This window comes from Serinus canaria, chromosome 5, assembly GCF_022539315.1.
Source record: "Serinus canaria isolate serCan28SL12 chromosome 5, serCan2020, whole genome shotgun sequence".
Lineage (NCBI taxonomy): Eukaryota > Metazoa > Chordata > Aves > Passeriformes > Fringillidae > Serinus > Serinus canaria.
This window is the reverse complement of record NC_066319.1, coordinates 58,981,359-59,009,089: the sequence shown is the minus strand read 5'-3', so window position 1 is coordinate 59,009,089 and position 27,731 is coordinate 58,981,359. Positions and strand designations below refer to the sequence as shown.

Below are 27,731 nucleotides of genomic sequence, written 5' to 3'. Positions count from 1 at the left end.
GCAGGAGCCAGGACAGAGGTTTGTGTCTGCAGTACTGTTGGAGAGTGGATTTCTGTGATGGGTGGTGGGGAGGTGGACCATCTCACAGACCAGTAAACCCAGTTGTGGGGAGGCTGGGACTGGCAGCAGCCTGCCCTTGGTTGATACACTTGGTGCAGATTCAGACTTGTGGGTGAAATATCTTGATTTTTTTGCTCCCCTGCTTTATCTTTGCAGCAAACTGCCCTGTGTGAGGGGGAGTGTGGTTTCTCCACCCCACTCATAGAATCACTGAATGCTTTGGGTTGGGAGGAACCTTAAAGATCATCTAGTTCAGAATCTGAAGCAGATGAATTCAGGCATAATACCAGATAAATTCAACTGGAAATGAAGCAAACAGAAGTGCTTGGGAGAAACTGGAACAACTAGACATAGAATTCAGGTTTGTCTGATGATGGTCACTCACTGGGAGATGATGTTGTGGCCAAGCTCAGGTTGTTGGGCTGTGTTCATATGCAGGGTCAGGTTTCTTGACCCCTTTTGCTCTTGTGAAGGCATCCAGGCAGCTGGAATAGGTGTGAGATCCCAAGGCTGACTGGAGATGACCTCGTTTACCACAGATTTGGGGGATCTTGATGGAAGTGCAGCATCTGCCATGGATGTGTGGAGAAGCTGGTGGGTGGTGATGTGCTCCTGGGTCTTTGCACAGCAGAATGAGTCCAGGTGCTGATTTTTCTGCCTCTGACAATAAGAAGTGGGTGCCCTCCACACAATTCTGCCATCACCCAGATTCAGTTTCACATTCATAATCCAGGAAACAGCAAACAATGGGAGCCTCTTCTGGGAGCTGCTGAGGAAACCTCTTGAAAACCTTCCTGCAAACCCAGAAATAGCCATCTCTTGCTCTGTGGCCACTGATTCCAGGTTCACTGGAAGCAGTTGCCAGCTGCCTAAGCATGGATTGGATTTTTCTTTTGCTGTTGGCCATCCAAGACATGAAAACCTTGGTATTGTCCATGCCCAGAAAGGTTTGATTGCCATCCAGGAGCACCCAGTTCCTCTCTCCAGTCCCTAATGCTGCAGTATGTCACTTTACAAGATCAAGGATCCCAACCTAAACTTTTAGTACAAATTCTGGTTTTTCTCCCCAAATACATCTGAGAGTACAATTCATTTCAACTCTTCTGGGAAGATGCTTGGAGGGTGCCCTTCAGATTTGAGCATCTGGTTAATGGTTGGACTCAATGATCTTAGAGGTCTTTTCCAACCTTAATGATCCTATGAATCCCTCTCTTAGTCATTTCTTGCTTGGGCAAATTATCTGAATGGGCTTTTGAGAACTTTTTATGGAAAACTGAAAACAAGGGCATAATAAAACAGTAATTTAAGAGCAGTTTGCTGACAACTGGAGCCCTGAAGTGCACTGACTTAGCATTGAGGGGCAATGATACCAAACCTCCTGTGTCAGTGTCCTCTTTGTTACTTTGAAGATCCTTGGGCAGTTTTGAAAACACTTCTAGTCTTTAAATTGGTGTCCTTGTTGCTCAGGATAAGCTGTTGTCTGTTTCATAAGTTACACATCACTCGTCTCACTCACTTCACCAACATCACAATCAGCAAATTCATGGAATCCTGGAATCCTTTGGATTGGAAGGGACCTTGAAGACCACCTCATTCCACCCCCTGCCCTGGGCAGCCACCATCCCAGGCTGCTCCAAGCCCTGTCCAACCTGGCCTTAAACACTTCAGGGATCCAGGGGCAGCCACAGCTTCTCTGGGCATCCTGTGCCAGGGCCTGCCCACCATCACATCAGGAATTCCCAGTTCCCAATATCCCATCCATCCCTGCCCTCTGGCACTGGGAGCCATTCCCTGGGTCCTGTCCCTCCATGCCTTGTCCCCAGTCCCTCTCCAGCTCTCCTGGAGCCCTTTTAGGCACTGAGCTCTCCCTGGAGCCTTCTCCTCTCCAGGTGAGCACCCCCAGCTCTCCCATCCTGTCTCCAGCCCTTGGAGCAGCTCTGTGGCCTCCTCTGGACACTTCACTTGGGTTGTGCTTCACTGTGAAACAAGCTGGATATAGTAACAGGAGGAGAATCCAATTTCTGCTTCCAAAATGAAAATGGTTTATCTTGGATGGGTTTGGTTGTTTTTTGGGTTCCTTCAAGTGCTTGAGGGCACTTGGCATTATTGTTCCTTGAAGACAAGTCACCTGGTGAGACCCACACCTTCTTCTCCTGTGCTGACAGCTGCTCTTGGCCATCCCTCTCAGCAGGGGTCGTGTTTTTAAACTGGAATCCTCTGACCCAGAAGTCTGTTCACAAAAGCCAAAACTAGAATTAAACCCCTGCAGTTTGGTCCTTCAGGGTTTGTAAATGCAGGCTCCAGTGTGCTACTCATGTTTTTTGCAGGGACTGTGTCTGTCCTGCCTTTGTCCATCTGGTCTGGCTTTACACTTGGAAAACTGTGACTGTTCCCAGGACATCATAACCATGAGCATTGCTGGTGGTTGAAATAACCCCTTCATCCCTCAGGTTCAGAGCAAAGGCAGGAAGGTCCCTCATGCAGTGCAGCATTAGGGGTGGATCCATCACCACTGGACTTGGTGGCAATTAACAGTTTGCAGCAGTGATTGAGCAGATTTGTGACAGAGAAATCCCTTAATAGCTTAATAAATTTACAAACTTCACCTCGTTTTGCAGCCAGAAGCCCCAGTTTTGGGGATGGTGTTGGTCCTATTCATAGCACAAGCACAGGTTGCAGTCTTGGAAGCAGGACCCAGCTATATTTGGAGCTGGATTTATCCAGGCATGCTGCACATGCATCAGCTGGGCTGTCTAGCAGCAAAATCCTGTCAGTTAAGTAATCCTTCAGTAGAAGGTAGTTTCACATCCCACCTTCATTCAGCTTCTCATCCAAGAAAATGTCCCGTAATAAAAACTGGGATTTTCTGCTTTGGGAGTACCAGCAGCTCTCATCCCTTCCCAGTGCAGGGCTGGTCAGTTGTTATCTTACCTCAGCTCCAAAAGGAGATGGCAGTTCAATGGCAGCAGTGGGCAGGACAGGGATTTTGGGGGATTTCAAGGCAGCAAGTGGGGGACTCTTAACTTTGGGGCTCTCTCTGTGCTCAGATTTGCCAGTAGCTGTGACATTCCACAGAGCAGTGAAACCCTTGTGATGGGAAGCACCAGGCATCCCTGAAGCAGCATCCAGGGGAAATAATGAGGCTGTCATGAGATTAGTGCCTGTGACCCACCACAGGTATCGTGTCAGGACCCTGGGATGTGGCATTCCAAAACACATCCTAATCTCAGCTGCCCCAGTGTTTGTTCTGGCAATGAAGGATGAGATATCCCAGATGGCCAGGAGTGCATGGGAGCAGGTGAGGGGCTGAAGGGGAGCTGCAGTGTTCAGGGAGAGCCTGGAGAGGGGCTCTGGGTTGTTGCCAGCCCCACTCCCCCTGCCCACAGGCAGCTCCAGCTTTCCTCTCCTGCACTGCCCTCTCCAGATCCCTCTATTTTCTGGCAGATAGGATTAAGCCTGACCTTCTGCCCCATCTTAGAGAGAGCCAAACCTCTTTCAGATCTAATTATTTTCCATTTTTGTTTAATTGTGCACATCCTGCTGCTGGCTGAGAAGGAGACCAGCTCCTGCCTGGGCCGGGGCACCCAGCCCTTCATCACCCACAGGCTTCTGGGTCAGTGCTCCATCTTTTTGGTGCTGTGGTTTAAACCCCCAGATCTCTTGGAGGTCCTAGGCAAAGTTCCCAAGAAGCAGCTCTGGCGCCATCCTGTGTTTCCCCAGTGGGGACCTTCATGCTCAGCTCTCCCCCATGTGAGGAGGAGGAGCCCAGCCGTGGCCACCTGCCTTCCTCCTCCTCCTCCTCCTCTCCTGCACCCAGTTTACACCAGACTTGGCTTTTTCTACGTGTATTTTGCTCCTGTTTTAAGTGGCACCAACTTCTTTGAGGAGTGCACTGCAGGCCTTTTTTTTAATGATCTTTGATTTCTCAGTTTATCTGAGCTGCTACAGAATCCCAGCTGGTGCCAGGCTGGGACTTGGCTGTGCCAGCCTGAAAGTGCTGCTGAACCACCACGAGAGCGATGATAAAATATCGGGGTGTGACATCCCTCTCTGCAGGAGGATGAGAGAAAATAAGACATGTTTTCAACTCACCAGGCAGCTGACTAAGAGAGAGGGGACAGATAAATCAGATTCATCCCAACAGGGAGCCTTGCCTGGAGCAGGGACATCTGCATATGGAAAATATGGATATGCACTGGTGAGCCTTGAGTCCCGCTACACTCATGTATCCTTTAAAGCATCATTTATGCTGAATGTTGCTCTCCCAAATCCCATTTTTTTAGCACCACAACAACCTCACAGTATCCCCACGGGCACAGGAGCACACCCAGACTACCAGAAGTCCCCTCTGCTGAAATACAGCAGTTCCTTCTCCACCAGAGCTGTGCCACGTTGTGTCCCTTGCTCCTTTCTGCACAGGATGGCTTGGGCACGCTCTGGCTGGCTCAGGAAGTGGCTCTGGAGGAGGGGGAGCTCTGTGAAGAAGTAAATACCAGTGCAGAAAGTTCCAGGGAGAGTCTCCAGTGTTTCCAGCAAGCCATCTAGTGGCTTCCTATTAAAACAGTTGCATGCCTTGGAGCTGGGAGGGTGAATGTGGAGGGGTGAGTGCTGCTCACTGCCGCAGTCGTGTCAGGAAACTGATGGACAGAGTTTGGCCCTAAATGGGAGAAGTTGCTGCTCTAACGGCTCTCTTCTGGGTCAGGGGTGGTGGGAGGGATGGGTTAGCTGCTGGCTGGCAGCGTGGGTCATGCAGAATCATAGAATCATGGAATATCCTGAGTGGGAGGGGACCCACATGGATTGTAGAGTCCAGTTCCTGAGTCACAGAATATCCTGAGCTGGATATAGATTTGCTCTTGTGCCTTCCCAAGAGCAAACATGAATGATCCTACAGATGGAGATCTGGATAATAAAGCTCAAAAAGATACAGAGGCTGTAGGGATAATCAGTGATTAAGAGCAGCTTCCTGTATAGAATGGGTTGAAGATGGCAGACAAGGAGAGAGAACATAAAGTTTTGGGGGATTTTTTCAGCATTTCACCTGATGAAGCTTTGGGCAGTGTGTTTAAAGCAAGCAAGAGGGAGTGTTCTCCACCACACAGTTCAGTTGTGGCTCCTGTAGCACAGCCTAAGACAGGGCTGAAGATTTGAAGGCTTTACAGAGGGGTTTGGTCAGCACTGGAGGAGAGACTGCCCTGGGGCTGGGAAGTGTCTGTTGGCTGGTCTGGGTAGATTTGGTAGGTGTTTGGAGTTGGTATCAGCTCTTCAGAGAAACCTCTGGTGATGGAGATCTGCACTTTCATCATGTCCAACCTCATTCATCTTCGCTGCAGTTCAAGTCAGAGAATCGTAGAATTGTTTAGGTTGGAAAAGCCCTCCAAGATCACCGAGTTCAGCCATTCCCCCAGTGCTGCCAAGGCCACCACTGACCCATGTCCCCAAGGGCCAATCCTCACAGCTGTTAAATCCCTCCAGAGATGGTGACTCCACCATTTCCCTGGGCAGCAGCAGCAGTGGAGAGCAGCTTGTCCATGCCAGTGTTCACCTCTCAGCCAGGGTCAGGCTGCCTGGTGCAGCTTTTCTGTGCAGCAGGGTGTCTGACTGAGGAGGTGCTTCCCAAGCCAGGCTCTTGCCCACCTCGTGCTGCACGGCCCTTTGTTCCCACCTGCATGCAGATGTTCTTTCACATCTCTCCAAGTCTCATAGAATGTCTTGAGTTGGAAGGGGACCCACAAGGATCATCCAGTCCAGCTCCTGACCCTGCACAGGACACTCCAACGATCTCATCCTGTGCTTGAGAGCATTGTCCAAATTCTCCTGGAGTTCTGGCAGGCTGGTGCTGTGACCAATCCCTGGGGAGCCTGCTCAGTCCCCTACCACCCTCTGGGGGAAGAACCTTTTCCTGATCTCCAGCCTAAACCTCCCCTGACCCAGCTTCATGCTGCCCCTTCGAATCCTCAACACAGTTTGACCTCTCATCCAGTTTCCTGGAGTGTTTTCCTTTCTCTTAGCACAATACCTACATGCTGATCACATTTATCACACCACCCTTATCACCAGTGACATTCTGGGTGGTGCCAGGCCCAGGACAGGTCTCCTTGCCCAGCACATCCTCCCAGTCTCACAGTGAATCAGCAACACCAGCTCCCTCCATATGTTTTTCAGATGAGTTATGTGCCCACATTAGAGCAGTTTCTCTCTGCTGTGCTGCTGAGGGAGCCATGTGCAGCAGCACCTAATGAATATCAAGATATACAGCACTGCCTGTTCCTCCAGCTATTCACAGGCCAGTTGCTCTGTCGCAGAAGAAAATCAAATTGCTCTTGACAAATGGGTGTCGGCAGTCACTTATCATCTTGTTATCTTCTAAGTGCTTACAAATAGGTTGTTTCATTATTTGTTCCATCAGTTTTCCAGGAGTTCCAGTTAAGTGACCAGTTTGTAATTCCCTGACTTTTCCTTCTGCATATTTAAATCTAACCCCTAGGTTTTTTGGTTTTTTTTTCCCCTTGTTTTCTGAAATCTCTCCTATTTGCTGTGATCTAACAGAGGAACAGGAGCTCTGGGGCTGCTTCCCTCCTTTCCTTTGGGGCTGCTGGATGCACCAACACCCTGAATGGATGATTGTGTTTCCTCTGGGGTTCTCTCCTGTGTTATCTCCTTTGAATCTTGACCTTTTCAATTTTCCAGCCAAGTTTGTTTGAAAGGTTAGCTTTATCCACTGAGTATTTTTGTGCAGTATTTTCTGTAATCTGCAACAATATGAAAAATTTGGGCCAAATTGTGATTTTGATTAAAATAAGAGCTACAGCAGTAGAGTTGGAAAATGGCTATAAATGCATTTCCCACATAGAGATGGGTGTAGTTTGCTTTTTTCAGTGATTTTCAGAGGCATCTGGTAACTTTTGGCGTCCAGTTTGGCAAGCTGACGATGGTTTTGGAGGGTGGTGACCTGTAAGAATCCGTGTCTGGATAAGTATTTAGTGCAATACAACAGTGACCCCCTTGCCAGGGAGGTGTTCATGCTGTGCTGCCACACATGGTGGTGTTCACAGGGGTCCCAGGACCAGGGAAGAGATGAGAATGTTGACTCCATGTTTAGAAGGCTTGATTTATTATTTTATGATATATATTATATTAAAACTACACTAAAAGAATAGAAGAAAGGATTTCATCAGAAGCAAGCAAAAAGAAGAATAAAAACAAAAGCTCCTGACTCTCAGAGTCTGAGCCAGCTGACTGTGATTGGCCATTAATTAGAAACAACCAACATGGATCAATCCCAGATCCACCTGTTGCATTCCACAGCAGCAGATAATCATTGTTTACATTTTGTTCCTGAGGCCTCTCAGCTCCTCAGGAGAAAAAATCCTAAGGAAAGGATTTTTCATAAAACATGGCTGTGACAACCACATATGTGCAAATCCCTTTGGCGTGTCACATTTACCCTGCCAGGACCCCGTTATTTCCTTATTACCTCTGTTTATCAATTTCTCATTAATCTCCTTTTTTCCCCCCCTCCCTATTCCTTCAACAGGAATCATTAACCAGTGGCAGCAAGAATCCAAGGACAAAGTGATCTCCCTCTTGTTAACCCACCTGCCTTTACTGAAGCCTGGCAACATCGAGGCGAAAGTCGAGTACATGAAACTCTTGCCCAAAATCCTGGCGCACTCCATCGAGCACAACCAGCACATCGAGGAGAGCAGGCAGCTGCTCTCCTATGCCTTGATACACCCTGCCACCTCCCTGGAGGACAGGAGCGCCCTGGCCATGTGGCTCAACCACCTGGAGGACCGCACGTCGTCGTCGTCATCGTCGTCGTCGTCGGGGGGCTTTGGCGGGCAGGGCCGGGGCCGCTCGGACTCGCTGGACTACGGGCAGGCTCACTACTATCACCAAAGACAGAACTCGGATGACAAACTCAACAATGGCTGGCAGAACTCCAGGGACTCCGGCATCAGCGTCAGCGCCTCCAGCTGGCAGGACAAAAACCTGGCCTGTGAGAACGGCCACCTGCCCCTCTACTCCTCCTCCTCCGTCCCCACCACCATCAACACCATCGGCACTAGCACAAGCACCAGTGAGTACTCACGGGAGCATCTGGGGACAGTCCCCCCCATCCCACTAGGAATTGCTGTTTGGCGTGGTTAGCAGAGGGGCTGAACTCATCTGGGCCATAGAAAACTTTTTTTTTTTTCTTTTTCCTTTCCTCACCTGCTTTTTTTATTTCTTGCTTGCCTTGTTGGGGCCTTTTCTTCTAGTTTTGCCTTTTCTTCTAGTGCTGTGGGGTTCTAAAGATCTGGGGGCTGGAGAGGAGGGAAAAACAGCAAAGAGTAAGAAAAAGTTAGAGTAAAAAGATGTGCCTTACTGAAGGGAACCCCTTGTGTTTCATGCAGCTTTGTGTAGATTTACAGTTCATGTTTCAAGAGTGCCTAAAGCAAGCAGGAAACTGATGCTTCATGTCCAAAAGTAAGCTGGATGCCTTGTGGCAAGTCCAAAACTGTGCTGAGGACTAACAGAGAAAAAAATGGGATTGGGACCCTGAGTGCAGGCAAAAGTTTTGGAAGCAGAACTGGAATCCCCCAGCTTCAGGATATCTGAAAAGGTTTCCTTGTATTTGCAGTGCAGAGGTGTGAAGCTGGTGGTGATTGAGGAGTTTATTGGACAGCTCTCAGTGTTTTCCAGGAGAGCTGAGTGGTTCTTCCCCCATGGAGACCTTGCCAGGCTTTGCTGGATGGTGCAGAGTCCAACCCAAGGCTTGGACACTTGGAGAACTCTGTGGCTGGAGATCTGTCCAACTGTGGGTTTGGTGTGAAGCTGTAGTGCAGCTACAGCTGGTGTTCAAAGCAGCCACTGATTCCTGTGAGCCTTCTTTGGGACAGCAGGAATGCAGCATCTTCTCAGTGTGGGGTTCAGAAGCTCCCCTGCCCACCCACTCACTGTCACACCTTTGGGTGACTGCCACCATGTCACCTGCAGAGCTGCGTGTCCTCCTTCACTCTGGGATATTCAGAACTCTCTCCAAGATGCTTTATCAGCATCTCCTAGAAATCAGGGATGCAGAGAGCACTTTGGGGAGGAGAGGCTTCTTGTGGCAGCAGCCCTGGTTTCTTTATCAGAGTGTGGAAAGCCACAATTAAATAGCTAAAAGCTTTAAAATGGTCACTTAAGTCTTCTGGGCTTTTCTCTCTCCTGTAAGAATTGCTTTTTTTTTTTTTTTTTAAAGTGTTTCAAATCAACAGCAATATAAAACACAGCTCTGGGTTTATTGCTGTAGCACCCTGGTCCCTGCCTCTCCTGTGTCCACCCTTGCAGGCAGGTGAGGATTTAGCAGAAGGGTCTCAGCTTCTCCACAGACTCCAAACCATCATTCCCACCCAGTCCCCTGTCTGTGAAGCCCCCAGCTCCTGCTGCTGTGGGATTGTGTCATGTCCAGCTTCTCTGAGAGCCAGACTCTGTGCTGGGAAGCTGTTCCTGGGTGACTGAGCTACATGAGAAGGGTCTAACAAGGAGGCAGAGTGAGAAAAACCCCATGAATCTACTTGCAGTCAGGCTGTTAAACCTCTCCAAGGATTATTTTCCATGTGGCTTTTGTATGCCTGGTGGTTCAGAGGCTTTGCACACCATGGAAGGGGTCTGGCTCCTTGGGTCAGAATGTGGAAGCAGGGAGGTGTGGTGGGTGCAGCAGGTTGAGCACTGACAGTGGCTGGAACTTTGCAAGATGCCTTAGGTCTTGAAGGACTCTTTCCACAAACCTCTTGGTGGATTTTTGAGCCTTTCTGTGCTCAGACTTAGCTCTCAGCAGAAGCATTGACCCACCCTTGCCCATTGTGGTCCTCAGGTGTTGGCACAAGATGCCAAAACTGAGGCAACAGCTGAACTACTGCAGTGCCTGAGCTGCTGCAGTGCTGTGGTTTTTCTAAATTCTCTCAGAATTCAGTGTGTTCACAGCAGCTGGGACAGGAACACCTCTGGGTCTGCCAACAGCCCTACACTTTACCCAGTCTTCTGCTTGAATTCCTCCTCAATCTCTGCCACTTGCTTGGCTGCATCATCCTCTGCTGGTGATAGTCTGGGCCCACGTGTTAAGCTGTTATAACTCCTGCAGACATATTTTGGTGGCACCATGCTCAGACAACCGTGGGCTGAGCTGGAGGTGACCCAACCACACTTCATGTGTCAGTTCATAACACAATATTTGGCTTGGGCAAAAGCCTGGTTAGTCCACAGATAGATGCTAAAAAATAAACACGGCTGTCAGCCTTTGTCCCAGCCCCTTGACTCAATCAATATGTTTATTAATCTTTTATTCCAAAGCAAAGCTCTGGACTCCTTAGTGTTTGTTTAGGTTTTAGTGTTGTTATTAGTTTTAAGTTCTTCCTCTTACTCAGAGGTGTTTATCTGTGCAGAGGCTTTAATCCAGCAACACCCTGCTGGGCTCAACCTTCCCTGACCCATCCCTGCAAAGGCACTGCCTGTTCCTGACACCACAATGGGGCAAAGTCTTTCCCAGAGCAGTGATGTGGTGGTGTTGCCTGAGCTCTGTTCTTCTGGAGCTGTGGCACAGTGAGATTTAATGCTGTCATGGCACAGGGCTGAAATATGGGTGGCTGAAGCTCATGTGGTGTTTTGCTTTGTGCTGTCCTTGACTTTGGCTCAACCTAGACTCCAGTTTTGAGATTTGGTTCAGGATTGGTTCATCTCCACAACTGCACTGACTGGGGTTAGCAAAGGTTTAGCCAAGGCTTGAGGAGATGTTGCAGGAGACAAGTCTGGAATGTTCTGAAGGAGTCACTCTGGATTTACCACAGAAATGGTGTTCCAGGAGTGGGACTAATGTTGTAAGTGATGAATTTGAGTCTGGAGTGATCAGAGGAGATGGACTCACCCCAGGCAATGGAAGTTGGCCCAGAGAAGCTGTGGCTGCCTCATTCTTGGAAGTGTTCAAGGCCAGGCTGGATGAGTCTTCAGTCTGGTCTAATGGAAGGTGTCTGGCCCATGGCAGGGGAGTGGAACCAGATGGGCTTTAAGGTCCCTTCCAACCCAAACCATTCTGAGATTCTGTGATGTTCATGTGCTCCTTCCCACCCACTGCATCAGCAATTCCTGCAAAGCTTGAGATGCAACTTTAAACCAAGCTTTAACACTCTAGAAGTACAGACAACCTTGGCATGGGGTTGGGAGCACAGGCAGGGAGGAGGCTGGAGCTGGAGCTGGAGCTGGAGCTGCTCTCTTGGGGCATGGGGTAAAGCCCGGAGTCCTGCCTCTGTGGCCAGGTCAGGCAGCAGTTGCAAAATGTTGGGCTTGCACAACGTCTTTGTGATGGAGACACGGCCTGGAAACTCTGAAAGGACAGAGGAAAGCAGCTTGTTTGCAAGGCTGCCAGCAGCTGCTCGTGTGGGGGCTCCAGCCCCTTCCCTGCCCCCGTTACTGCTCCCCCCGAGCACTGATGGCACAGCAGGATTTGCTGTCAGATGGAAGCACAGCTTAGCCCTGTGTTTTCCACCCTCTTGGGAGGGAATCTGTGCAGAGGCAAAGGGGGATGTGTCATTAGTGTGCTGAGGAGGAGGATTGCAGATACATTGGTCTCATCTGGGCCATAAAGTCACAGGTCAGTGAGGGACAGATGCAGTCAGAGACCTTGTCAGGGATTATCCCACAGAGCAGGAATCTCAGGCCTTGGCACTGTGTTCACACTGGAGGGATGTTGCACTCTTTGGTGTTCCAGTGTCACTGCACTGCCTGGGTTCCCCTGAGAGGGAGCAGAGAGGTCCTGGGACCAGCAAAGCCCTTGCCAGTCTGGAGCCACCCTTCCCCTCCTGCAGAAATGGGAAAAGTGCCGGGTGCTCAGGCCTGCTACACCCTTCCCATGGGAGTCTCTGCCAGAAAACTGGTGGTGTTTGTCTGCAAGGAGGAGAGCAAGCAGAGCAAGGGAGGAGAAATACTCACCTGTACAAATTTCTTATCTTGAAAAGGAAAAATCTCCGGATTGTCCTAGAGCTGAAGAGAAGTAAATCAGGGTTCTTCCTTCTATGCACCCCAGCCCAGGTTCAGACTGACAGAGGGCAGGGTTAAACAGGATATATTGGGAAGAATTCTTCCCTGTGAGGATGGCAAGGCACTGGTTGCCCAGAGAAGCTGTGGCTGTCCCTGGAAGTGTCCAAGACCAGATTGGGCAGGAGTTGGAGCAGCCTGGGATAGTAGAAGATGTCCCTGCCCATGGCAAGGGATGGTCCTAGATGATCTCTAAGGTCCCTTCCAACCCAAACAATTCTGGGTTTCTGTGATCCTGCCCTACAGGCAGATCTGCAGCTGCTGTGTCACACACACATGTTCTGTGTCAGAACATGTGTGTGTGACATGGCCTGCAGGATTTTGCCAACATTTGCTCCAGTTATGGAATCCCCACTGAGAGGGCAGATTGAACGTGCTGGAGCTCTCCCCAAAGTCATCAGGGAATTGAGGTGGAACAAACCCCAAAAATGCTCTTGCCATGAACAGTGTGTGGGTTTCCTGACTCTTCCTCCCCTGCCCTGCTGTGCAGCAGCTCTCTGCCTCTCTGCCACTGGAGACAGCCCTGTGACCATACCTGGTACCCAAACTGAGCTGGTAATGGGACACCTGCATGCTTTAACCCGCAGGACCACCCTGATCTTGTTGGGTTGATTTGGAGCTTCAAAGTTGTTGTCCTCTGTGTAGATTTCAGCAGCAACTGAAGGGAGGGAATTGTGTGTCCTCAGCCTGTGTTTGCCTCACACAGAGGAACACATTTCCTCCCATGCAGACTTAGCAAAACATGTCATGAGAAAATGAAAAAGTCTTAGTGAGGTTACAGCAGTGAAGCAAACAAATGTCCTGTTCTTGCTGGGGGTGGATTAGCTTTTGGAATTGCCTTCAGAAAATTGTTGCTCAGTTGGCCTTGCTGAGACTTGGCACCCTGGCACTCATCCTGCCAGCTGGGGACACCTCTCATGTCTGCTTGTCTTCTCTTCTACTGATAGACTGAGAAGAGCTCGTTGGCCTTTACTACACTTGAGCTTCTCAGTGGTGGCAGACAAGGGCATTTGTTGTCTTGCTCATGCCCTCTAGTGTCACACACAACGGGCAGGGAACACTTCCAGAAGTCTCTCACTTTGTCAGGTTCCCAGTGCTACGAAATCTTGCTAATCCTCTAGCTTGAAATCAGAATTGTTGGCTGAGGAGAGCAGGTGTGAGCAGAGTTATTTGCTGAAATCCACGTACATCAATACAGCAGCAGACAGGACTGTGAGTGAGAACAACATAGAATCACTTAGATTGGGAAAGACCTTTTAGATCCTCGAGTCCATCTGTAATCTTCTACTCCAGCACTGAACAGCAGACACAGATTTTCTGTCCCCTCTATAAATTCAAAGCTCTTTGTCCCTGGGAGACACAGCCCACAGCTCTGCAGACCATCACTCAGCCAGTGAGATGGGTGGTCACCCACCTCACCCTGCAGGCCATCAAGCACTGGAGATGGAAGTGGTGGTGGAGAACAAGAGCAGTGTCCTTTTGAGGTGTCAGCAATACTGGGAAGGATCTGGCCCTGCTCCTGAGTGTGTTTTGCAGCCAGTGTCCCTTCCTGTTCTAACCTTTGAACTTCAGGTTAGCTGCCCCTGCCCATTTGGATCCTCCTCTGAGCCTCTGTTGCACATTCCCTTCATTTCTTTGCTCCCAAAGGATCTCTTTTCTCACTGTGCCTTTGGCTGATGTCCATGTCACTGAGGTCCCACCTTCAGTCATCTCCACAGGGTTCCCAGCCTGACACCCAAGCTCATCAGCCCATTTCTTGTCTTCCAAACATCCTAACCTGCACTGGGAGGGAAGAAAAGACAGATTCACAGAGTAACCCATCAACCACTGGAGAGCACTCAGCTCAGGATATCTGGAAGAGGGATTCTCCTGTTTTGTTCATGTGGAACTTGCAGATCACAGGTAGCTTTGCTCATAGGGATGTCCATCCTTGCAGCCATGGGACAGGAGTCTCTTACCAGCAGCTGTTGGCACTCAGAGCATGCAGGTGGCCCTGGGGGATGGGGATGGCTCTGGGGAAATGTGGATGGTTCTGGGGGGATGGGGTTTGCAAGGCAGAGCTGATGTTACCTGAGGCAACAGACAGCACAGAGACAGAGCAGGGTCCTCACTGCTGTGCCTGCTGTGCTCTCCCGTGGGGACAAGTGACAACCCAGGGCATATGTGCAGCCTACAGCTCTTGGGATGTGCTGGTCCTGCTGTAGCAGGGTGTGGAGCAGGTGAGGGATCCCTGCTTGCCGTGCAGTGAAGGGAGCACGTTTCCCATGGGTGTGCTCTGGCCAAGTGGATTTTCAGATGGGCAGCAGGATAGATCTTGTGGCTGTGCCTCTGCTTGACCCCTCAGTCACAATGCTTGAAGGCAGAGATGTCACCAAAAGGCAGAAGGGTCTCCAGAAGAGGAGAGCAGACCCTAAGGCTGAGCTCTGTGGTGACTTGCACCAGGTGATGATGCCATGGGTGGCTCATAACCATGTGTGGTCAATGCAGACACCTGTGAGTGCTCCTAAACCAGCCCTCGTGACACCAGATGGTGCTTCCAGGCACTTCAGCACTCCATGTCCTCTGGGTTGCCTTAGCCCTTGCAGACCCTGGGTTTGGGTAAGCCCTGGGTTGGGTAAGCCTTGGAACAGGTGGTGGTTGGTCTGCATGGATGGAGAGGAGGAGAGGGAGCACTGGGTGCCAGCCAGAGACATGTGGCTGTCCCCAGAGTGGGCATGTCACACATGTGTCCTCTGGGCTCACACAGTTCCTTCCTCCAGACCTTCTTTATGCCAGGTTTGGTCTGTACTCACACATGGAAACAGCATGAAGCTGTGTCAAGGGAGGTTTAGGTTGGGTAGCAGGGCAAGGCTGTGCCCTCAGAGGGTGGCTGGGCACTAGAATAGGCTTCCCAAGAAAGTGGTCACAGCCCCAGGCCTGACAGAGTTCAAGGAGTATTTGAACACTTTCAGGCACAGAGTGGGATTCTTGGGATGTCCTGTGCAAGGCCAGAACCTGGATTTGATGATCCTTTTGGGTCCCTTCCAACTGTGCATCTTCTGTGACTCTGTGCTCTTACACTGCTCCCAAATTCACACACAGAGCAGCTCTGCAGCTTCCTGGCTGGAATGAGGCCACCTCATTTGGGAATCTCTATTCCAGTAGCACCCAGGGATGTTCCCACCCTCTCAGCTTGTGAAATCCCAGTGCAATCACTGCTCAGGGCAGGGAATGCCTGCCATGGTTTGCTGTTGTGTTGCCTGTCCCTTGACAGGAGGGTAGGACTCTATCCTTGACAGGCAATTTGGGATGGGGGAGATTGAAGCTTGTGGCTCTGATGCCACCTCCACTTTCCTTACAGCAGTCTGGGTGTCTCAGGGATGGATGCTAGGAAGCAGCAGCAATGGTTTTGAGTGTATCCTACAGTCTCTGGGATTCCTGTCACCAGTGAATGCTGCTCCTGACCTGGAGATGGTGCAGAAGCTGCCAGGGCAGCTGATTGATGCTCTCTGGGTTGTGGAGCAGTCAGACAGCCCCAGTAATTCTCTCAGACCCCTGGGCAGTCTCCTCTCTCTGGGTTGATGGATGGACCCTCCTGTGTTTTTCCAGCTGCCCTGGTGCCTGTTGGATGCAGGCACAGAGCACAGCAAGCTGTGGTCACTCCGTGCATGGGAGCTTGGTGCTCTCCCGAGGGAACCTTTGCTTTTGTCATCACCCCATGAGCACCTGTGGGTTCCTCTCTGCACCCCTGGAGCCATCAGCAGGGGACTGAGGGCTGTGTCTGGGAGCCAGGGATGTTCCTCAGCACCTCCACTATTAACTTACATCTGTTAAGGGCCTTAGGAGTAATTCCCTCCTCAAATCTTTCTTGCTTCTCCGTGACCTCATCCCAACACCACCATCCCCCAGCCTTCTCTCAAAGCATCACTAAAATCACATTTGGGATGTTTTCCTGAGCATCTTCATGCAGCAAGAAACCCCTGGAGAGAATCCCCTTCCTGTTGCTCATCCTTTGAATCTGTGCAACCCCAGGCTTTGCAAGCAGAAGAGTAGAAAGAGATGAGCTCTCCTTCCCCCCACCATCACACAGCATCTGCAGAGAAGTGGCAGGAGGGCACAGAGGAGGGATGGAAGTGCTGTGGTTTGGATTCATCTGGAGTGTCTCCAGTCTCCTTCCCCACTGCACTGGGACTTGCAGTGTTCTCCTGACTCAGTAACATGCTGCTATTTAATTAACTTTTGACTTCTGGTTTAAAGGAGCAGTGCACAAAATAGTTATTTACTTCATTTGGAAATTCTTTTATTCGTTACCATAATTATAGCTTCCTCCCCCTTTTTTTCTTTTCTTTCTTTTTTTTTTTTTCTTTTTTTTTTTTTTTTGATATTTTAATTAGCAGGGGAAGGGAGGGAAGGAGGGGGAATATTTGCTGCTCTCCTTGTGGTTATCACATCCTTCAAATTACTAAAAGAGGCTGGGATAATAGGTCTGGTGATTATATATAGGCACCATCTGCTCTGTGGCTGCTTCCTATCAAAGTGCAGTTAGGAGAGTGCAAGGAGGATATTTTCTCTCCAGCTATATTAAGACTGTTTCCATCTCAGCTCCAAAGCAAAGCTCTCTGCATGCAAATGGATCAAATGCTCTGTAATCAATGGCTCAGTTTTGGCAGCGTTGAAGCTGGTTTTTTTTTTTTTTTCAAATTTTGTTTTATTTTCCCCTCAAGTTTTGCTGTTCCCATCCGTTATGCAATTTTATTTCAGGCTGGTGGCTCTGATTTGATGTTTTCTTGTAACCATGGTCCCCCCTGTTTGCTGAGCAATGCGGTCTCGTGTTAGCTGGCGCAGGGATCTGTGCCATAACTCCACTGCGAGGCAATATCTGAGCAATCAGGAATGTTTTGGAGGATGATGAAGGCAGATTTTTAGGATGCATCTGCTGTGGGTATGTAGAGGAGGTGGAAAGCTGAGCTGAGCTAATTTGGAGCAGTAATGGGAAAGAATTATTACTTGGTTTATGATACCAGCCGTGGTTGTGCTGTAGCTGCTGGGGATTGTTGGGGGAGCATTGCAGGGCTCAGGATTTGGGAGTCAGAGAATTTTAGAATTCCAGACTGATTTGTGTTGGGAGAGACCTTAAAGAACATCCAGTTCCACACCCTGCCACAGGCAGGGACACCTTCCACTATCCCAGGTTGCTCCAAGCCCCGTCCAGCCTAGACTGGAATACTTCCAGTGATCCAAGGGCAGCCACAGCTTCTCTGGGCACCCTGTGCCAGGGCCTCCCCACCCTCCCTGGGAAGAATTCCTTCCCAATATCCAATCTGACCCTGCCCTCTGGCAGTGGAAGCCATTGCCCCTGTCATGGGGTGTCCCATCTTTTGCATTTTCTCATGGTGGGAGCTGGATACTGTGTTTGCCCCTTGGTGCCCGTGGAGACCCAGCAGGCTTCTCTTTTCTCCTGGAGCTGGTAAGATTTTATGCTTTTGAAAGAGGAGAAGGAATAAGACATGGCCAGCCCCGATGGAAGGGGAAGGTGCTGAGGATGGAGGATGGGGTGTGTGAGTTCCCAAGAGGTAGAGGCCAGAGGAAGGTTGAAACACTGAGGAATTTGTCTTGGAAAATTTGTGCCATGGTGCCTACAAGAGAGGGGGAATAGGTGGCTTTTTTTTTTTTTTTTTTTTTTTTTTTTTAATGAGTGAAAGTGGCTAAAAAGAGGTAAGGGAGGAGAAAATCCAAAATGAGTTGGCAAGGATGGCAAAGGCTACAGGTGTGTTTCAGTCTGTGGGATGCACATCACATGAGACACTCCTTGTCCTCATGTATTTTGTCACTGCTAAAGCCACTCTGCCTCCCTGCTCTCACTCCACAGCTTTTTAGTGACTCTGGGGATTATTGGATCCCAATTTCTTGGGGCAATCCCAGAGGTTTGGCATTCACCCCTTTCACATGACTGGTTGAGGGCCCTTTGTTCTCACTCCCAGTTTTCCACAGGTTGCACATTGCTGTGTAAAGGATGCACATCCTCCAGGCTGGCCCCCTGAAATGGTTGTAAGTGGTGGAGAGGTTTCCCCATGGGTAATGTGTGATGGAATCTGATGCTGTTGCAACTCTCAGCAGGGAGATGCTCCTCAGACCAGGGATGGAGGCAGTGGGGAGCCCTGGCTGCTGCTTGAGCAATGAAAATGTTCTTGGACATCCCTTTTGGGTGGAAAAGGACATTGGGAAGGAGAGTTTCTGCATCCCAGTGCTGTTTATCTGAGCAGAGGAGGAATTTCTCCCAGGAGCCCATAGCAAAAGCTATTTTCTGGGATAATTAGGGAGGCTTGCTTCAGCACAGCAGCATTTGATATTAATGGACCAGGATTCCCCAGGGACAAACCGTGATTTTCTGTGGTTTGTGTATAGGTTTAGAAGAAAAAAATGCATTTATTGGCCTGGACATTGGGGCATTGTGTTTACCCCAAGAGATTTGTGGTTTAGGGCAGCACCTCCTTGTTACATACCCCTAATCCTCCATCCCCCACCCATTCCCACCTCCCTGAGCCACCATTCCATGCATTCCTTTGTCTGTCAGTTAAATCCTGGTTGGATTCACATCTGTTCTGTCTTGCTCCCACCTTGCTGGATGCTCTAGTGGGAAGCAAGGACCTGTCAGAACTTAGAAGGGGCTCATAAAGAAGAGGAAAAGAGGGGAGATTTAGTTTAATTTAAAGAACAAATTCTTGGCTGTGAGGATGGTGAGGCCCTGGCACAGGGTGCCCAGAGAAGTTCTGGCTGCCTCATCCCTGGAAATGTTCCAGGCCAGATTGGATGGGGCTTGGAGCAACCTGGAATAGTGGAAGGTGTCCTTGCCCATGACAGGGGTGGAACTGGATGTTCTTTAAGGTCTTTCCCAACCCAAACCATCCCAGAATTCTGTGAAGGAGCTTGAAAGCAGCTCCTGAGCTCCTGCTGCTTGCTGAGACAGGCTGGGCTTCCTTCCAGAAACGCATCCCGTCGGATTGCCGGAGCCACCAGGGGCTGAATTTACACATCTTTAGATGCAGCCCCGCTCCTGCTGCCACACAAATGAGTAAATAACAGCCACAGCAGTTCCTGCTGGAGCCAAACAGCAGCTCCACGTGTGTTTGTGCCATGCAGGGAATTTCAAAAGCCCCTGTGAGGGTTCCTTCCCTGCTGAGCCTGGATGGGGCCTCACATGCGCTGCTCGGAGGGAGCAGCAACAAACGGGTTATTGTTTCTCTGTCCAGTTTCTTCAACAGGAAACTGTGTTTAAAAACACCATTTCTTTAAAAAGGTTTGCTTGACAGTCTTTTCTGCAGTCTGTGCTTCTTCCCTGCTAGAGGCAGCACTCTGCTTGTATGGGGTTTTTCCCTGATGCAGAGGTTAACACCACTAATTTCCTAATACCACAATTTTCCTTTCCCTCAGTGGCTTCTTGCATTTAGGACCCTGAATTTCAGCCCTTCATGGGTTAGATCAGCTCGTGGTTCAGAGGTCAGCACATGGATTCTCCAGCTCCTGCAAACACAGTTTGTGTAGAAGTCACAGCCACAGAACACAGGGAGATTAAAGGAAAAAAGGCACAAAGAGGCTCCAAGGGTTAGGGGATGTTGAGCTGAAAAATGTTCCATCAGGTTCTGCTCTGGCCATGCTGGAGCTGCCTGGGGCAGCCTGGGGAGAGGGTGAATGAGGTGCCCAGGAAGGAGGCTGGGTGCCAGCTGGGCAGTGTGACCCACTGGCAGCCTTTTCCAAGGGTTCTGGGCAAAGGAAAGCTGGAAAAGCCCTGGGCATTGGTGTGCCAGCACGGGGAAGCCTTCCTGGAGGAGAGGATGTGTCGTGACTGGGATGGCAAGGAGGAGGCAGAGGGGAGGACTGGGTTGAACTTGGGGTTTGCTTTGTGAGAGGGGTGCTCAGTGTTCCCTCTCCATGGGGGAGCTTCCAGGCTGCACAAAACCTCGTGTGGATTAAAAACATCCCCATTTTCTGGGGTCAGGCTGCTGTTCCAGGTACCGAGAGACCAGGAAAGGAGCTGTGTGTGATCAGAAGCTGCCTGAGGACTCACCATAAACAGCTTTGCAGCCAAGAAAGTGCCATTTTTAAACTAAAAACACAAAAGAAGGTCCCAAAGAGTTTAGTATGCACCTTTTAGTGCTTTTTCCTCTCTGCAAGCACAGGCAAGATGTTCCAAAGAATTGTAACCTGAGATATGGACCCACAGCTGGTCCTTTGGGTACCAGGGGCATGGTGGGGACTGGACACATCCTGAATCCTCCCAGTGGTGGGTTTGGTTCTCACTGGAAGCTCTCACATGTGTGTTCTGTCAAGGACTTTTGCAGCACTCTAAGCCAGATTTCATGAAAGGCAGAGGGAGAGTGAGCACCTTGTCAGCTGTGTGGAGCGAGCTCTGCCTGCAGAGCCCAATTTCTCAGCTCTAATTACAGGAATGGGTGGCTTTTCCCTTCTCAGGCTGAAAAAAATTGGCCCAAAACCCTGAGAAACCACAACACAAATGTCTGACGCTGTTCCACATGGTCCTCAGTGAACAAAAACCCTCTTGAAATCAGCCCTTGCCTCCCAAAATAGGCAGCACCACTTCAAAAGGGAAAAGGGGGGGAGGGAAAAATCCCAAAGCCAAGGCTTCAGGGGGTGAGAGCACTTGCAGCCTCAGAGTTTCTATAAGTGTGTTGTGGTGCCTGCCAGCCCAGGCAGGGTTTGGTCTGAGATAAATCCAGATTTGCCTGGGGAGGGGGTGGTCCCACAGGGGTGCTCCCAGCGTGGTCAGCAGCTGCCTCCTGTCATGGGGAGCTTTGTTGCCATCATTCCTTCTCCGTCCTCTGTTTGTTTTTTTTTTAACCTGGGAATATTGCCCTGAGCTTGATCCCAGTCTGGAAATCATGGAGAGGTTTCTTGCAATGAAACCTGGTCTGGTGTAGGCTGAGCACAACCCTGTCTGCTCAGAGCAAAGAGGCAACAGCAGCCCACTGATTCCAGGGAAAACCATGATCTGCTCCAGCCCCTGTCCCACTGGACACCAGCTTGGAAGGAGCTGGACCAGGCAGTGCCTGAGTAGAGTCTTGCAGCACCTAAAGGGCAGGAAAACACTTCTAAACCAGAAGTGGGGCATGCCTACAGGCTGCAGGGGATCCTTGTGCCAGTGTGGGATGCCCTTTGGAGCCGTGGTTTCCCCTCTTTGTTTGCCCAGCTTGCAGCACTCAGAGAGGCAGCTGTGCCCACTCACCTCCTGCGAGCTTATCTTGGCCCAGAATAACATTGTAGATTTCCTTTTTAAATTAAAGCTTAATATTTTTGTAGTAAAAGAAGAGAAGACATGAGCGTAAGGTGATAAACTCACATTTGGTTTTCTTCTGCTGAAGTTAAAGCCCACGGGGACCATTTATTTTAGCCAGGAGCAGCCCTGGACTCACCTTGGACCATCCAAAAAGCACACAAAATGGTCAAATTCAGGTCAGGACCTACAATAAACTGATGCTTTGGAAATAATTAGCTACATCCTCTTACTTTAAAAGACTGAGAGTGTGACCACAAGCAGAAAAATTAATAAATATTATTAATAGGTATTATTAATATATATTATTCATAAACATTATTAATAAATATAATAAAAATATGGGCCTTTATGAATCCCCTGGGAATTAGAGAGTAAAAGAGGGGTGCCATCCCAGGATTCTCAGCAATTTTAGGGCTGATGGAAATGGATAAGAGGGGTTGCAAGAAGCCACATTATCACCAATAAAAAGCAGACCCTAAAGTTAGGCCAGTGCTAAGAGCCCTTAAATCATCTCAGTTTGGTCCCCAGAGTAGCTGGGCTGGTTTCAAAGGGCTGGGGACTTGCAGCATCCTTTGCAGAGGGAATATCCCTGCTGCAGCTCAGGTGTTGTGGGAACTGACTCACACTTCAGTAAAAGATTGGCTTAGTAAAATGTGTTCTCTTGGATCCAGTGTTGCATTATCTCAGGGAAAGAAGTGGAACTGATTTTTGTCTGGTGCACTGGGTGGTTTCTAATTGTCCCTGGCCATCCTTTGGAGTTCATTATTTCTCCTTCAGCTGACACCAGCTTCTAATTAGGGGACATGAAATTAAGATGGAAGAGCAGCAGTTTGCAGGGGTATTGCTGCTCGTGAAGGAATCTGGGCTGGATTTCTGCCAAAGATCCCCTCTTGTGTGCAGGGTGGTGCAAGCACTGCTGGGTACCAGTGTCTGCACACACCCTGTAAGAGCTGGATTAGCAGAGCAGCCCTTGGCCTCCTGAAAGGGGACAATTAACCTCAGTCCTCCTTCCCCCTTCTCCTGCATCTCTCCTTCATCTAAGAGGCACAAATATTTCCTAAACCAGAGTTTTTCCTACAACAAATTCAGGGTGAATTCTCTCCCCGTGGCAGAGTGACCATGGCTGGGGGCAGCAGGCACAGAGGGGCTCTGGGTGATGTGGAGCCAATGTTCAGCCCTATTGATGCATTTTAACCAATTTATTCTTTTTTCCCCCCTATATTTTGGGGGGTTTTAAGTCCTAAATGTATTTTTCTCCTGAGAGGGTGGTGTGGCATCTACAGATGCTGTTTTGGGGGTACAATTGCAAAGCCAAGAGCTGAAAAAACTTGCCCAGGACCTTCTGAAATCCATCTATTTCCCCATTGGGATGCATCATATCAGAGCTTTGGGAATCATAACACTGCTCTGGAAGCAATCTCGGGATCTCATTGACAACCTTTTCTGCCAAGAGCCTTCTGGAAGATGTTTGTACAGTTTTTAAAAGGGAAGGGAATAAATTCTTCCCCCTAAGCCACCCCAGTGCTTCCCTGCAGAGCGTGGTGTTAGTGTTGTGTGTTGGCACAAGAAAACCCTTTCAGAAGTAGGAATTATTTAAACATTACAGAAATCCACAGGTTTTTTGGCCTCATCCAGCAGCTGCCTGTGGTACCAGCTGCTTATTGCAGGTGGTTAATAAATGCAAATGTGCTCTGGTGTTTCTCTCTCCCCTCCTTTTGTAACCCCACTAGTGCCTCATTTTCATGCCTCTCCTGGTCAGCAAGATGCCTTTGATGGTGGGTTTTCCCCCAGGCCTGAGCTGGGAATTAAGCCTGGCTTAACCTTTGCAGCAGGGTGCACCTGGCTGGGGGTTTTCCACCAAGACTCATTTATATTAAATAATAACATGGAGAGGAGTCTGAGTGGTTTTGGTGAACTGCTGTAAATGCAAAAAGGGGATTAAGGAGCTTTAGGGCTTTGGTGCTTTGGATGGAGAAGCCATGAAAACAATGAATTTCCCCCAGGTTTTGTACAGTTTAAAAATTTGGTTTGGAAAGAAAAATTGAAAAGTTTTCGCTTCTGTTTCTTCTAAGCTGAAAGGTCATTCTAATCCCTCTGCCCTCAGGTTTTCCTGGAGCAGGGAAATTTTCCCTGGTTTGCAACCTAAATCTGTACATTAAATTCCATACACTCTGTTTATGGTTAGACAAGTACGTTAGTGACTCTCAGTGATGGAATTTGAATTTTGTTAAGCAAGCAGAACAATCTTTTAATGGTTTTTTTTCAGTACTGATAACATAGATAGTCCTTGGAAGTATTTAAGGGCAGCTTGGACAGGGCTTGGAGCAACCTGGTCTAGTGGAATGTGTCCCTGCTCATGGCAGGGGGTTAGAATGAGATCTCTAAGGTCCCTTCCAACACCAACCATCCCATGATCCTGTGATTTTAGTAGGACTCAACAAGGCTCAGACATTCCTATGGATGAGAAGTGCCTTTGCAGTGATTTTGGGAGATGTGTAAGTGCTCCTGCTTCAGGGCACAAGCCAGGTCCTAACCCAAAGGGAGAGACAGAGATGCTTCCCTTGGATCTCTGTGGGACATCCCCATCCTGGGGATTTTGATGCTCCAGAGCTGCTTGATTGATGTTTTTTCCCTAGAGCTGGAATCCACTCAGCACCTTCCCTTGAGCAGCCCAGCATAGCTCGTGTGACCCTGTCTCCTTACAGGTACTCCCATCCTTTTTGCTTCCCAGGAGGCAAAGCAGAGAGCTCAGGGTAGGGCTCAGGGGTGCTGCAAAGCCATCAGCCAGGCACCATGGCCAACCACCACCACACATTTTATAATTTCATTTGATTTTTTTTTTTAATTTGATTTTTTTTTCGGGGGACTCTGCTGCATCCCGGGCCGCGAGGGGGGAATAACCTCTTTGATTTTATTTTTTTTTTTCAGTTCTCTCAGGCCAGACACACCACAGCCCTTTGAAACGCTCTGTGTCCCTTACCCCACCCATGAATGTGCCAAACCAACCTCTAGGACATGGATGGATGTCTCATGAGGACTTACGAGCTAGAGGACCCCAGTGCATCCCTTCTGATCATGCCCCCCTGTCTCCACAAAGCAGTGTAGCCTCTTCAGGAAGTGGTGGGAGTGAACATTTAGAAGATCAGCCTTCTGCTCGTAACACATTCCAGGAGGAAGGGAGTGGGATGAAAGGTGAGTGACAAACCAGACCCCATCCCCCAGCACCCAGAGGCAGGAGGGGAAGAGCTGCCCCTCACTCAATGCTTTGGGGTGAGGATCCCCATGGCCAAACGGGGCCTCCCAGCCTCTTCTCCCCACCTTAGGAATTCAGGGTTAGGGGAATGCCTTGGGTTTTCTTTTAAGTAGCAGCTGGTCCTGATCTGACGTCTTACACTTGGGTGCCAGTGGGCTGGTTTTGCCCCAAAATCCTGTGAGCTGCCAGCTTTGCAAAAAGCTGGATTTTTTCCATTGCCTGTGGCTTTTGGCTGTGAGTGGTGCTCTTTTTTCTCTTTCTTTTTTTTTTTTTTTATGACAGTGAAAAATAGCTTAGAGCAAGCTTAGCAAGCCACGTGTGATTTGGCATTGCAGTGTTTGATACCCACCAAGTACCTGGGGAAGTTTTGACTTGGGATATTTGTTTGCAGTGAATTTAACCTGTGTGTTTCGGTTGGTTTTCCCATTATACCTACATTTCACAGAGATTTTGGCAATAAATGTATGTGGTTCTGGTGGTAAACAAGGCAGAAATGAACCCCACTTGCTGCAGTCAAAGATGCAGAGCAAACTTCATGCTGAGGAGGAATAAACAGCTAAAAACTGAGCAAACACACAAACTGTGTGTTCCTGGGAACAGACTGAAAATGACCCTGCAGCTCTCAGACTGATTTAAACAGCTCCAATTTGTATTAATGCAAAGCAGCTCGATTGTGTGCAAACCAGTGGTGTGTCAGAATAGGGAAATAATTGTATTTTTTAACAGTCACAAGGTCTGATTTTAGTCTAATTACAGACAAATTGCGATGTGAATAAATCTGTGTGATGTGGGACTGCATTTGGCTTGGCTCTGGATGGCTTTGATGTGCATGAAATAAGTGCATGAAAAACCCCTCATGGTTCTAGGAAATGTAATAGAGGCAGGTCGGGTCCTGCAGTCTGTCTGGCCAGGGAGAACTTCTTGGAAGCAAGTGTTTCTAGGGGGGGCTGTTAAACACTACATTTCTCCAGGTTTCTGCAGAAGGAGCTTGGGAGGAGACCATGGAGGAGCTTGGCTCCCTGTGATCCACAGCTGCAGCTCTGGGATCTGCATGGATAGAAACTTCCCAGTGCTGTACAATCAACCTGTGTGGCCAAATCCACAAAACCCAGAGGCTGTCCACTAGCAATGATCAATTAAATAACCCCCACATATTAACACATCCCCTTGCTGCTGCCTGCAGCTGGGATATGTCCACCCTTCCTCGGGCTGTCCCTTTCCAGACTTCCAAACATGATTCCCCCATTGCTGACTCAGCCAAATGGCTTCTGTCCCCCTGTCCAGGGACGTGCAGAACAGATGTTCACAACCTCTGGTGTCTGTGCCTGCCCTGTCCTCCCCCCTCAGCTGGGTTTTCTTCAGGCTGAACCATTCCACTGCCTTCCCAGATGATGTTTTCTAAACTTGGGGTTGTTCCTGCTTCCCTCCACCAGGATTTTTTCCAAAAAGTCCTCGTTTTATTGAAGGTGTGCTGCCCAAAACTGGACTTGGAAGCAGAGCAGAGGCTTGTTTGCCTCCAGACAGCATTCCTGTGGCTGTGTGGCTCATCGTCCTCAAATAACAAAGCACTGTGAGCTGCATATGACCCATTGTATCCCCACAGCTTTCCTGAAATAAAAAAAAAAAAGAGAGAAGAGAGGACTGCCCGTTCCCTGCACTCCGATCGTGCCGTTTCTGGTTCCTGCAGAAACAAACGCACAACTCGTGCATTTTTATGGGGCTGCCTCGTTCTCCATCCAGGCTGGCTGCTCCTGCTGCCAAGTCCTGAATTGCAGCCACGTCTCCCTGAGTGCCTGCAGGCTCTTGTGGCTGGGTGTCCCCCCTGCTCCTGCTCAGCTGGTTCCTTCTTTACCACCCTCAGGGGCATCCAGGAGGATCCAGACCCACGGGATCTGGAATGTTGTGACGGATCCCTCACCAGTTTATCTCCCCCAGTGTCATCTGTTTCTTTCCTTTCAGTTTATCTTTATGCTCCCATTTCTTTTCTTTCCATCTATCTTCAAGCTGAAGGGAAGATGCCCTTTGGCTTTCTCCTGGCTCTTGGTTTCTCCAGGGGAAGATATGGACACTTAGTTTTCCATGGATCCCAGTCTGTCTGTCTGTCCCTTCCCATGTCCCTACCCATGGAGGGGGGTTGGAATGAAATAATCTTTGAGGTCCCTTCCAACCCAAACCATTCCAGGATTCTGTGATTCCTGGGGCACAACCTGGGGAGCACCAGGAGGAAGCTCTGGGTAGAGCCAGGGTTTTCTGCTGGGAGTATATCCAACGTGTCCTGTGTGCAAATATTGCAGAGTGAGTTGTTTTCCTTCTACATTTCCTGACAGCCATGCCATGACTTTGCAATTAGCTCCTGGTAATTGCTGATTAAAGAGTAGCTCTGCAGGCAGGTGGTTCACCCATCCATGGAGAGCATTGGGAAGTTTGACTTTCCAAGGACCAGGAAATCACCTTGGATGTCCTTGCACCTCCTGGTTGCCTGTTCCCTGTGGGAAGGGGGAAACCTTCACCACACACAACACACTCTCTCTGTCCTGGGGTGGCTCCTTCTCCCCAGCCTGCTTCCAGGATTGCCATCTCTGCTGGCAGGGGGGCTCTGGGACCACCACTCTTCCCCAAAATTGATCCAGACAGGCTGATGCAAAGGCAAAGAGAAAGGTTTCCTGCAGGGTTCAATGTCTGTGTGAAGTTGAATCTCTCTTCTGGAAGTGTCCCTGTGGGCTTTGCCATTGGCATGGGCGTGTGCCAAAGGCAGGTGTTCCATGGGGATGTGGGATCAGGGAGACTTTTAAGGTGCTGTCACTAGAATGGTGTGGTTTTGTGTTAAAATTTGAGTCTCTGCTGGAAATGGGGCTTTTTGCTGAGAGGTTTTCATTTATTTTAAACAGAAATCAGTTTTAGAGGGAGCTGGTAGCAGACTTTGGGACTGTTGTATGTCAGAACTTTTGGAAAACAGTGAATTTCAGCCCATCTGTGCTCAGTCATTGCTTTGCCCCACGTTTAGTGTGGGGTTGATCTCCTGTGCAGCACTTGAGGAATTTCACTGACATGTGAATCTTTATGTGTGTCTGGGATTTGGAGAGTGTGAGC

General features: G+C 49.3%; 1 protein-coding gene across 4 annotated transcripts in view; it reads left to right on the top strand.

Moving 5' to 3' along the window:
• SAMD4A (sterile alpha motif domain containing 4A) overlaps window positions 1–27,731 on the top strand; it is a 98,999-nt gene that overhangs the window by 53,431 nt on the left and 17,837 nt on the right. For 2 of the 4 annotated variants that reach the window (XR_007777661.1, XM_050974983.1), the window contains exons 3-4: window positions 7,598–8,143; window positions 24,317–24,580. Coding sequence is in view for 2 of the 4 variants with exons in the window: in XM_050974983.1 (XP_050830940.1) it covers window positions 7,598–8,143; window positions 24,317–24,580 (810 nt within the window). In the remaining 2 variants the exon portion in view is untranslated. The remainder of the gene's footprint in view (window positions 1–7,597; window positions 8,144–24,316; window positions 24,581–27,731) is intronic. The other 2 variants (XR_007777662.1, XM_050974984.1) reach the window with 1 other exon arrangement.